At 44.8% G+C, this 12,939-nt stretch overlaps 1 protein-coding gene across 1 annotated transcript in view; it reads left to right on the top strand.

Annotated features, from left to right (window-relative positions):
* Nucleotides 1-12,939, top strand: part of LOC139375999 (coiled-coil domain-containing protein 136-like) — a 45,087-nt gene that overhangs the window by 19,580 nt on the left and 12,568 nt on the right. Inside the window, exons 2-3 of the mRNA XM_071118021.1 lie at nucleotides 7,287-7,438; nucleotides 9,031-9,184. Coding sequence (XP_070974122.1) covers nucleotides 7,340-7,438; nucleotides 9,031-9,184 — 253 coding nt within the window. The 5' untranslated portion in view covers nucleotides 7,287-7,339. The remainder of the gene's footprint in view (nucleotides 1-7,286; nucleotides 7,439-9,030; nucleotides 9,185-12,939) is intronic.

Raw genomic sequence — 12,939 nt, forward strand, 5'->3', positions numbered from 1 at the left:
ATACAGAAGTTTCAAAACAATAAAGACAGTACAAATGTCATATTATTTATATATATATACAGTGTTGCAACAATGTACAAATAGTTAAAGTACACAAGGGAAAATAAATAAGCATAAATATGGGTTGTATTTACAATGGTGTTTGTTCTTCACTGGTTGCCCTTTTCTTGTGGCAACAGGTCACAAATCTTGCTGCTGTGATGGCACACTGTGGTATTTCACCCAGAAGATATGGGAGTTTATCAAAATTGGATTTGTTTTTGAATTATTTGTGGGTCTGTATAATCTGAGGGAAATATGATATGGTCATACATTGGGCAGGATGTTAGGAAGTGCAGCTCAGTTTCCACCTCATTTTGTGGGCAGTGAGCACATAGCCTGTCTTCTCTTGAGAGCCATGTCTGCCTATGGCGGCCTTTCTCAATAGCAACGCTATGCTCACTGAGTCTGTACATAGTCAAAGCTTTCCTTAAGTTTGGGTCAGTCACAGTGATCAGGTATTCTGCCACTGTGTACTCTCTGTTTAAGGCCAAATAGCATTCTAGTTTGCTCAGTTTTTTTGTTAATTCTTTCCAATGTGTCTAGTAATTATCTTTTTGTTTTCTCATGATTTGGTTGGGTCTAATTGTGCTGTTGTCCTGGGGCTCTGTGGGGTGTGTTTGTGTTTGTGAACAGAGCCTCAGAACCAGCTTACTTAGGGGACTCTTCTCCAGGTTCATCTCTCTGTAGGTGATGGCTTTGTTATGGAAGGTTTGGGAATCGCTTCCTTTTAGGTGGTTATAGAATTTAACGGCTCTTTTCTGGATTTTGATAATTAGTGGGTATCAGACTAATTCTGCTCTGCCTGCATTATTTGGTGTTCTACGTTGTACACGGAGGATATTTTTGCCGAATTCTGCATGCCGAGTCTCAATTTGGTGTTTGTCCCATTTTGTGAAGTCTTGGTTGGTGAGCGGACCCCAGACCTCTGAATTCAATTTACAATATGAAAATAATAAGAATCAAAATTGTCAACAGGACAACAGTAACAACAATAACCAAGGGTCAAAATAACCATATATTGAACAATAACAATAAGCATACAGTAGAGGACATGTGCAGGTTGATTGGTCTGTCAGACACTCTCCCTCATCTTTTGGCAGACAGCAATGTAGTGCGCCGCCAACCCACAGCTCTCTGCGTCCTCCCCCAACAGGACGGGTAGCCTACTCTCATCAGAGAGGTCTTTGAAACCTTGAATAAGGGTTTCAAATTTGGGAAAATATTTGGGGAAATTTTCTATTTTCTAGCTCCGTCTCAGGTTCTGCTGTTCTACAGTGGTTGCACAGCCTTTCCTCTACAGGGAGCCAGATTTTCCTGTGTCTACCCTTCTCAATGGCAAGGCTGTGCTCATTGAGCCTGTACTTTGTCAAAGTTTTTCTAAGGTTTTGATCAGTAACCATGGTCAAATAGTTAGCCACGGTGTACTGTCGATTTAGGGCCAGATAGCACTGCATTTTGCTTTGTGCTTGTGTTTGTTTTTCCCAATAGGTGATGTAGTTCTGTTTTGACTGTGTTGTAATTTGGTTTATCCTGATTGATTGGATGTTCTGGTCCTGAGGCTTCAGTGTGTTAGTAGAACAGGTTTGTGAACTCAGCCCCAGGACCAGCTGGATGAGGGGACTGAGGCTTCAGTGTGTTAGTATAACAGGTTTGTGAACTCAGGACCAGCTGGATGAGGGGACTGAGGCTTCAGTGTGTTAGTAGAACAGGTTTGTGAACTCAGCCCCAGGACCAGCTGGATGAGTGGACTGAGGCTTCAGTGTGTTAGTATAACAGGTTTGTGAACTCAGGACCAGCTGGATGAGGGAACTGAGGCTTCAGTGTGTTAGTAGAACAGGTTTGTGAACTCAGCCCCAGGACAAGCTGGATGAGGGGACTGAGGCTTCAGTGTGTTAGTATAACAGGTTTGTGAACTCAGGACCAGCTGGATGAGGGGACTGAGGCTTCAGTGTGTTAGTAGAACAGGTTTGTGAACTCAGCCCCAGGACAAGCTGGATGAGGGGACTGAGGCTTCAGTGTGTTAGTATAACAGGTTTGTGAACTCAGGACCAGCTGGATGAGGGGACTGAGGCTTCAGTGTGTTAGTAGAACAGGTTTCAGCCCCAGGACAAGCTGGATGAGGGGACTGAGGCTTCAGTGTGTTAGTATAACAGGTTTGTGAACTCAGGACCAGCTGAATGAGGGGACTGAGGCTTCAGTGTGTTAGTAGAACAGGTTTGTGAACTCAGGACCAGCTGGATGAGGGGACTGAGGCTTCAGTGTGTTAGTAGAACAGGTTTGTGAACTCAGCCCCAGGACAAGCTGGATGAGGGGACTGAGGCTTCAGTGTGTTAGTAGAACAGGTTTGTGAACTCAGCCCCAGGACCAGCTGGATGAGGGGACTCTTTTCTTTGCTCTTTTCTTTGCTCAGCTTTTAGATGTTTCCAAAACTTAATTATTAGTGGATATTGGCCTAATTCTGCCCTGCATGCATTGTTTGTAGTTTTCCTCTAGACATGTAGGAGAATCTTACAGAACTCAGCATGCAGGGTTTAAATGGGGTGTTTGTCCCATTTGATGAAATCTTGTTTTGCAAGTGGACCCCACACCTCGCTGCCATAAAGTACAATTGGTTCAATGACACATTAAATTAGTTTAAGCCAAATTTTTAGGTATTTCAATTTGAATTTGTTTTTTAATGGTGTAGAATGCCCTGCATGCTTTCTCTCTCAGTTCATTCACTGCCTCATTAAGGTGTCCATTTGAGCTTGTTTTTTAAACCTAAGTAATTGTAGTGTGTGCAGTACTCTATATATTTTGTACCAATTGAGAACTTTGGTCTAATTCCCTGAGATCTGGATCTTCTCTGGATAATCATTATTTTAGCAGATCCAGGCTCTGCTGTAGGCCATGTGCTGTCGGTGACAGCAGGCATAGGTCATCTTTGAAGAGTAGGTATTTAACCTCTGAATTGTGGAGACTAACACCAAGGGCTGAGGATTTTTCTAGAATAGTGGTCAATTCGTTGATGTAAATATTGAAGAGTGCAGGGCTCAGATGGCAACCCTGGCGAAGGCCCCGCCCCTGGTTAAAGAATTCTGTTCTTTTCTTGACAATTTTAATGCTGCACGTGCTGCCAGTATACATGGATTTAATTATGTTGTATGTTTGACCCCCTACACCACTTTCAATAACTTTGTAGAGCAGTCATGTATGCCAAATAGAATCAAATGCTTTTTGGAAGTCGATAAAGCAAGCGTATATTTTGGTATTATTTTGGTGGACATGTTTATCTATCAGGGTGTGTAGGGTGTAAATATGACCAGTCGCGCGATGTTTTGGTATAAATCCAAGTTGGCTTTTACTCATTGTGCTTATTAAGGAAGTTTAGAAATCTTACATTTATAAAACTACAGAAAACCTTCCCCAGGTTACTGTTCACACAAATGACTCTGTAATTGTTCGGGTCAAATTTGTCTCCGTTCTTAAAGATTGGGGTTATGAGTCCTTGATTCCAGATGTCAGGGAAATAACCTACACTCAGGATCAAATGAAACAGTTTTAATATAGCCAATTGAAATTTTGCACTAGTGAGTTTGAGCATCTCATTTAGAATGCCATCAGGTCTGCATGCCTTTTTAAATTTGAGAGCATGAAGTTTCTTATAGAGCTCCTGGTCAGTAATTGTTTAGTTTCTTATAGAGCTCCTGGTCAGTAATTGTTTAGTTTCTTATAGAGCTGCTGGTCAGTAATTGTTTAGTTTCTTATAGAGCTCCTGGTCAGTAATTGTTTAGTTTCTTATAGAGCTCCTGGTCAGTAATAGTTTAGTTTCTTATAGAGCTCCTGGTCAGTAATAGTTTAGTGTCTTATAGAGCTCCTGGTCAGTAATTGTTTAGTTTCTTATAGAGCTCCTGGTCAGTAATTGTTTAGTTTCTTATAGAGCTCCTGGTCAGTAATTGTTTAGTTTCTTATAGAGCTCCTGGTCAGTAATTGTTTAGTTTCTTATAGAGCTGGTCAGTAATCGTTTAGTTTCTTATAGAGCTCCTGGTCAGTAATAGTTTAGTTTCTTATAGAGCTCCTGGTCAGTAATTGTTTAGTTTCTTATAGAGCTCCTGGTCAGTAATTGTTTAGTTTCTTATAGAGCTCCTGGTCAGTAATAGTGTAGTTTCTTATAGAGCTCCTGGTCAGTAATAGTTTAGTTTCTTATAGAGCTCCTGGTCAGTAATAGTTTAGTTTCTTATAGAGCTCCTGGTCAGTAATAGTTTAGTGTCTTATAGAGCTCCTGGTCAGTAATAGTTTAGTTTCTTATAGAGCTCCTGGTCAGTAATTGTTAAGTTTCTTATAGAGCTCCTGGTCAGTAATTGTTTAGTTTCTTATAGAGCTCCTGGTCAGTAATAGTTTAGTTTCTTATAGAGCTCCTGGTCAGTAATAGTTTAGTGTCTTATAGAGCTCCTGGTCAGTAATTGTTTAGTTTCTTATAGAGCTCCTGGTCAGTAATAGTTTAGTTTCTTATAGAGCTCCTGGTCAGTATTGGGGAGTCCAGTGGATGTTGATGTTCCTTTATAGCTTTTTCTAATCCATTCAACTTCTCATGAATGTGGAGTTGTTCTGCGTTGTTCTGCGTTGTTCTGCGTTAGTGTCCATTTGAACGGTGTCGGAGAGTGTTTTAAAATGGGTTGTCCATATGTCACCATTTTGTACCGATAATTCCTCTTACGATTTTTAAAGTTTTTTCCAATTTTTCCAGAAGTTGTTTGTGTTTATGGACTCCTCAATTAGTGTCAGCTGCTTGCTGTTGCACTGTGATTTTTTTGGTTCTGAGTGAGTTTTAAAGTCTCACAGTAATGAAGGCGTGATTCACCATTATTTGTGTCTCTGTGCTTTTTTTACTGCTAGATTGATGCTTTCTTTTCTGTGAGTGAATGTGGAATGCAGAAAGTTATCTAAGATTGTTTGGATATTTTGGTTACAGGTTGTGCTGGAATTATCGGTACAAAATGGCCCATCTGTATGAATCTCTCCTCTCTCTCTCTCTCTCTCTCTCTCTCTCTCTCTCTCTCTCTCTCTTTCTTTCTCTCGCTTTCTCTCTCTCTCTCTTTCTTTCTCTCGCTTTCTCTCTCTCTCTCTCTCTCTCTTTCTTTCTCTCGCTTTCTCTCTCTCTCTCACTCTCTCTCTCTCTTTCTTGAACTCTTTCTTTCCTTCCTTCCTTCCTTCCTTCCTTCCTTCCTTCCTTCCTTCCTTCCTTCCTTCCTTCCTTCCTTCCTTCCTTCCTTCCTTCCTTCCTTCCTTCCTTCCTTCCTTCCTTCCTTCCTTCCTTCCTCCCTCCCTTCCTTCCTTCCTTCCTTCCTTCCTTCCTTCCTTCCTTCCTTTCTTTCTTTCTTTCTTTCTTTCTTTCTTTCCCTCTCTTTCTCTCTCTCAATATTGGAGGAGTGCTTTAATACTGTGTGTGTGTGTGTGTGTGTGTGTGTGTGTGTGTGTGTGTGTGTGTGTGTGTGTGTGTGTGTGTGTAGGATAATGTCAATCTGTAGTAGTGATAAATATTCCTATTTCCTGATAGGCTATCATAGGCTGTCTGAAAGACAATCCCCATGTGTTGACATGGTAGCGTTAATTTATAAGCGTTTGGGTTTGCTTCAAGTTGCTCTTAGTTCAGTAGCTCACTGAAACAATGTTGACGATAAGAACAGCTGTTGTGAGTTGGTGGTGTTTTATCACATTTCAGTGTCTCTAGTCAGAACAGTAGATTCAGAGTGGTGTTATTTCAGTGTGTGAACGGGGTGTTATTTCAGTGTGGTGTTATGATACTGAGGCACATCGCTGAGCGGTGACTCACTGTAACTTCTTAGACATGCTGACCCTCCCTCCCTCCCTCCCTCCCTCCCTCCCTCCCTCCCTCCCTCCCTCCCTCCCTCCCTCCCTCCCTCCCTCCCTCCCTCCCTCCCTCCCTCCCTCCCTCCCTCCCTCCCTCCCTCCCTCTGCTGTCCTGACTGTAGCTAATCACTAGCTCAATGAATATTTTTCTTTTAGCAGGAAGAAAAGAAGGTCCAATACATAGAGAAAAAGGGGGAATGCCACTGTTTTGCTCTCTTGTATCACCTTAGCTTTTATTAAAATATCAGTGTTTGGGTCTCTGGGGCAGCAAAACAATCATGACTGTAGCTTACTCTACCGCCACCTTCTGGAGAGAGGGAGAAATTCTGAGCTTTGTTCGCTAGCTAGGTTACAATGTTTCCAACGCTGACATGCATGTATGTCTTTGTAAATTAATTCCATGTGACTGAATTTATAAATCACACTGTTTCATGGTATTCAGAAAGCTTTGTAAGCAGGTTGAGAGGTTGACTTGTTGTCTTGTTTAGTAAATGGCAGTGCACTAATATTGGAGCTCTAAGTGCACTAACATTGGAGCTCTAAGTGCACTACATTGGAGCTCTAAGTGCACTAACATTGGAGCTCTAAGTGCACTACATTGGAGCTCTAAGTGCACTAACATTGGAGCTCTAAGTGCACTACATTGGCGCTCTAAGTGCACTAACATTGGAGCTCTAAGTGCACTAACATTGGAGCTCTAAGTGCACTAACATTGGATCTCTAAGTGCACTAACATTGGAGCTCTAAGTGCACTAACATTGGAGCTCTAAGTGCACTACATTGGAGCTCTAAGTGCACTAACATTGGAGCTCTAAGTGCACTACATTGGAGCTCTAAGTGCACTAACATTGGAGCTCTAAGTGCACTACATTGGCGCTCTAAGTGCACTAACATTGGAGCTCTAAGTGCACTACATTGGAGCTCTAAGTGCACTAACATTGGAGCTCTAAGTGCACTACATTGGAGCTCTAAGTGCACTAACATTGGAGCTCTAAGTGCACTACATTGGAGCTCTAAGTGTACTAACATTGGTTGCACTGTATGAGTATTTCCACTAGATGGCGCTCTTGTATGCTGCACAGGCCCAGAGACATCTCTGAAGCAGTTCTTATGAAAGTAAACATACGATAATAGCCTTAGGCCTGGTTTCCAGGAGCAAGATTAGATTAAGCCTGTAGATACTCCCTGACTAGAAAACAATGGAGATTCTTCATTCAAAGTGCTTTTTAGTCCAATCTGTGTCTGGGAAACTGGCTCTTAAAATAAAAAGCACCTGAGAATTTATAGCTGAGTGGTCTGAAGAGGTGTTGTGTTTCCATGGTAGACTATATGTTTTTAACCATCTATAATTATGTTTTTAACCATGGTATAATTCTGTATTCTTTCCTTCTCAGATGAGCCCTGTGAAGATCTGAAACCACATAGCAGCCCCAGCCTGAGCCCCAATATGGACAACGAGATCACCGCCAAGGAGAGAGGAGTACTGGAGGAGAATAACGAAAAGGAGACGATGGACAGATATCAGGAGGAGGAGGAGGAGGAGGAGGTAGAGGAGGAGGTAGAGGAGGTAGAGGAGGAGGAGGAGGTAGAGGAGGTAGAGGGAGAGGAGGAGGAGGTAGAGGAGGTAGAAGTAGAGGTAGAGGGGGAGGGGGAGGGGGAGGAGGTAGAGGTAGAGGAGGATGGGGAGGAGGAGGAGGAGGAGGATGAGGTAGAGGAGGTAGAGGTAGAGGGGGAGGGGGAGGGGGAGGAGGTAGAGGTAGAGGAGGAGGGGGAGGAGGAGGAGGTAGAGGAGGTAGAGGAGGTAGAGGTTGAGGAGGAGGGGGAGGAGGAGGAGGTAGAGGAGGTAGAGGAGGAGGATGAGGTAGAGGAGGTAGAGGAGGTAGAGGAGGTAGAGGTAGAGGTAGAGGGGGAGGGGGAGGGGGAGGAGGTAGAGGTAGAGGAGGATGGGGAGGAGGAAGAGGAGGAGGAGGATGAGGTAGAGGAGGAGGAGGAGGAGGTAGAGGAGGTAGAGGAGGTAGAGGTAGAGGAGGAGGGGGAGGAGGAGGAGGTAGTGGAGGTAGAGGTAGTAGAGGAGAAGGAGGAGGAGGTAGAGGAGGTAGAGGAGGTAGAGGTAGTAGAGGAGGAGGAGGTAGAGGAGGTAGAGGAGAAGAAGGAGGAGGAGGAGGTAGAGGAGGTAGAGGAGGAGGAGGAGGAGGAGGTAGAGGAGGTAGAGGAGGTCGAGGTAGTAGAGGAGGAGGAGGTAGAGGAGGTAGAGGAGGTGGAGGAGAAGAAGGAGGAGGAGCAGGTAGAGGAGGAGGAGGTAGAGGAGGAGGAGGGGGAGGAGGAGGGGGAGGAGGTAGAGAAGGAGGAGTTAGAGAAGGAAGGGGAGGAGGTAGAGGAGGTAGAGGTAGTAGAGGAGGAGGAGGTAGAGGAGGAAGAGGAGGAGGTAGAGAAGGAGGAGGTAGAGGAGGAAGGGGAGGAGGTAGAGGAGGTAGAGAAGGAGGAGAAGAGGGAGGATTAGGAGGAGGTAGAGGAGCGATTTTATTTATTGATGCTGTTTTAGGATTGTATTCATTGATGTTATATTTTGGTGGTTTATAATCATCTGGCATGTTTCTAACACTATATGGCTCTTGACTTTCTATCCAGTTTTTAGCCTTGTACTGTATATATTTTACTCTTGTTTTAATCTATATCTTAATCTATAGCTTAATGTATATTTCATGTATATTTAATGTATATATTTTACCCTTGAATTTTAATCTGCTGCTTTTTTAAAGGACATTTCTCCTCAGGGATTAACAAAATACCTGTCTAACTATGGGCCTTTCTAGCTCAGACAAGGCTTACTTACTTCTTACCAATCTGATTAACCAATAAGGCCCGAGAGGGTACCACGGCTAAGAGCTGTATCCAGGCACTCCGCGTTGCGTCGTGCTTATGAACAGCCCCTAGCCGTGGTATGTTGGCCATATATCACATACACCTGAGGTGCCTTATTGCTATTATAAACTGGTTACCAACTCAATTAAAGCAGTAAAAATAAATGTTTTGTCATATCCGTGGTATACGGTCTGATATACCATGGCTTTCAACCAATCAGCATTCAGGGCTCGAACCACCCAGTTTATAACACTGTATATTTCTCTATATAACTAGGAGGAGGAGAAGGGTAGGAGGGAGCAGCTGGAGCCTCTGTCTGAGGAGCAGGAGCTGGAGAAGTTGAGGAGTCAGGTGCTGCAGCTCCTCCTGGAGTTAGAAGGGGCCCGGGAGATATCCAACAAACACCAGGAGGCTTTCCACGAGCTGCAGGGTAAGCGAGAAGTCCACGTGAAACCGCTAGCTAGTTATCTGTGGTGCATTAGCAGTGGCATGCGACGGTCACGCTATCTCCCCTGAGATCGCCAGTGAGAGACTAGTCTCTAGGTCTGTCCTCGGTTCTTTTTAAATGTTTATCTCAGACAGGATCAGTTCCTCATCGTCCCTGAATAGAGAGCTGCATCATCGTTCTGGAAATGATGAGATAGTCAAACTGACTAAGACCTTAGTACCGAGGACATAATGAACACACTAAGACCTTAGTACTGAGGACATAGTAAACACACTAAGACATTAGTACTGAGGACATAGTGAACACACTAAGACCTTAGTACTGAGGACATAGTGAACACACTAAGACCTTAGTACTGAGGACATAGTGAACACATTAAGGCCTTAGTACTGAGGACATAGTGAACACACTAAGACCTTAGTACTGAGGACATAGCGACCACACTAAGACCTTAGTACTGAGGACATAGTGAACTCATTAAGGCCTTAGTACTGAGGACATAGTGAACACACTAAGACCTTAGTACTGAGGACATAGCGACCACACTAAGACCTTAGTACTGAGGACATAGTGAACACATTAAGGCCTTAGTACTGAGGACATAGTGAACACACTAAGGCCTTAGTACTGAGGACATAGTGAACACATTAAGGCCTTAGTACTGAGGACATAGTGAACAAACTAAGACCTTAGTACTGAGGACATAGTGAATACACTAAGGCCTTAGTACTGAGGACATAGTGAACACATTAAGACCTTAGTACTGAGGACATAGTGAACACATTAAGGCCTTAGTACTGAGGACATAGTGAACACACTAAGACCTTAGTACTGAGGACATAGTGAACACACTAAGACCTTAGTACTGAGGACATAGTGAACACACTAAGACCTTAGTACTGAGGACATAGTGAACACATTAAGACCTTAGTACTGAGGACATAGTGAACACACTAAGACCTTAGTACTGAGGACATAGTGAATACACTAAGGCCTTAGTACTGAGGACATAGTGAACACATTAAGACCTTAGTACTGAGGACATAGTGAACACATTAAGGCCTTAGTACTGAGGACATAGTGAACACACTAAGGCCTTAGTACTGAGGACATAGTGAACACATTAAGACCTTAGTACTGAGGACATAGTGAACACATTAAGACCTTAGTACTGAGGACATAATGACCACACTCAGCTCAATGCGTGCTGAGTTCAGTCTCAGTTGTCTACTCTAGCAGGCTCTCCAGTTGGGCTGGTCTGTGACTGACAGGCTCTCCATTTGGGCTGGTCTGATACTGACAGGCTCTCCAGTTGGGCTGGTCTGTGACTGACATGCTCTCCATTTGGGCTGGTCTGTGACTGACAGGCTCTCCAGTTGGGCTGGTCTGTGACTGACAGGCTCTCCAGTTGGGCTGGTCTGTGACTGACAGGCTCTCCAGTTGGGATGGTCTGTGACTGACAGGCTCTCCAGTTGGGCCGGTCTGTGACTGAAAGGCTCTCCAGTTGGGCTGGTCTGTGATTGACAGGCTCTCCAGTTGGGCTGGTCTGTGACTTACAGGCTCTCCAGTTGGGCTGGTCTGTGACTGACAGGCTCTCCAGTTGGGCCGGTCTGTGACTGACAGGCTCTCCAGTTGGGCTGGTCTGTGACTGACAGGCTCTCCAGTTGGGCTGGTCTGTGACTGACAGGCTCTCCAGTTGGGCCAGTCTGTGACTGATAGGCTCTCCAGTTGGGCTGGTCTGTGGCTGACAGGCTCTCCAGTTGGGCTGGTCTGTGACTGACAGGCTCTCCAGTTGGGCTGGTCTGTGACTGACAGGCTCTCCATTTGGGCTGGTCTGTGACTGACAGGCTCTCCAGTTGGGCTGGTCTGTGACTGACAGGCTCTCCAGTTGGGCTGGTCTGTGATTGACAGGCTCTCCAGTTGGGCTGGTCTGTGACTCCACTGCCACCGTCTCACTATACGGACAAATGAGATGGATGTGGTTATCTGTCCAAAGAGAGAGAGATGAATAAATATACTGTACATAATAAACATAGCATTACAATACATGGGTAATCAGATATAATAATATCATCTAATTTCAGCAAAAAAAAGAAACGTCCCTTTTTCAGGACCCTGTCTTTCAAAAATAATTGGTAAAAATCCAAATAACTTCACAGATCTTCGTTGTAAAGGGTTTAAACACTTTCCCATGCTTGTTCAATGAACCATAAACAATTAATGAACATGCACCTGTGGAACGGTCGTTAAGACACTAACAGCTTACAGATGGTAGGCAATTAAGGTCACAGTTATGAAAACGTAGGACACTAAAGAGGCCTTTCTACTGACTCTGAAAAACACCAAAGGAAAGATGCCCAGGGTCCCTGCTCATCTGCGTGAATGTGCCTTTGGCATGCTGCAAGGCATGAGGACTGAAGATGTGGTCAGGGCAATAAATTGCAATGTCCGTACTGTGAGACGCCTCACAGTTGTCCTCACCAGACATCACCGGCAACAACGTTGACTATGGGCACAAACCCACCGACGCTGGACCAGACAGGACTGGCAAAAAGTGCTCTTCACTGATGAGTCTCGGTTTTGTCTCATCAGGGGTGATGGTCGGATTCACGTTTATCGTCGAAGGAATGAGCGTTAGACCGAGGCCTGTACTCTGGAGTGGGATCGATTTGGAGGTGGAGGGTCCGTCATGGTCTGGGGCGGTGTGTCACAGCATCATCGGACTGAGCTTGTTGTCATTGCAGGCAATCTCAACGCTGTGCGTTACAGGGAAGACATCCTCCTCCCTCATGTGGTACTCTTCCTGCAGGCTCATCCTGACATGACCCTCCAGCATGACAATGCCACCAGCCATACTGCTCGTTCTGTGCATGATTTCCTGCAAGACAGGAATGTCAGTGTTCTGCCAGCGAATAGCCCGGATCTCAATCCCATTGAGCACGTCTGGGTCCTGTTGGAACGGAGGGTGAGGGCCAAAATTCCCCGCCGGAAATATCCGAGAACTTTCAGATGCCTTGGTGGAAGAGTGGGGTAACATCTCACAGCAAGAACTGGCAAATCTGGTACAGTCCATGATGCACTGCAGTACTTAATGCAGCTGGTGGCCACACCAGATACTGACTGTTACTTTTGATTTTGACCCCCCCCCCCTTTGTTCAGGGACACATTATTCCATTTCTGTTTGTCACATGTCTGTGGAACTTGTTCAGTTTATGTCTCAGTTGTTGAATCTTGTTATGTTCATACAAATATTTACACATGTTAAGTTTACTGAAAATAAACACAGTTGACAGTGAGAGGACGTTTCTTTTTATTGCTGAGTTTAGTAAAGGACTGTATAACGCATAGCAACCACTAACAACAATTGTAACACCAGCTCACTTCTGTCCACACATTCTGTTACACATGTCCCCTTGGATAGAGCCTCAGGAAGCTCTGACCTGAACAGGCAGAAGGGCTGTCAGGTGTCCCCCTAGCGTCCTGAATGCCTCTAAACCTATCAGTGGCCTGGTCACAGAGGTCACTTGGATTTTGAGGGGCAGGCTTATGACCCCTCTTGTCTCTCTGACATATTCAGGGGATGGGGTGTCCTAGACCGCATTGTGATGTCATCACTCCCCGTTCGCTGGGGACAGGAAGTCTGGGATACTCCCATTGGGCCCCACCCACCAGGCATGCTCAGCTGTTCTTCAGGCCCACTGCTGACACACATGCACACAAACACACACACACACACA

This window comes from Oncorhynchus clarkii, chromosome 2 (genome assembly GCF_045791955.1).
Source record: "Oncorhynchus clarkii lewisi isolate Uvic-CL-2024 chromosome 2, UVic_Ocla_1.0, whole genome shotgun sequence".
NCBI classification, from domain to species: domain Eukaryota; kingdom Metazoa; phylum Chordata; class Actinopteri; order Salmoniformes; family Salmonidae; genus Oncorhynchus; species Oncorhynchus clarkii.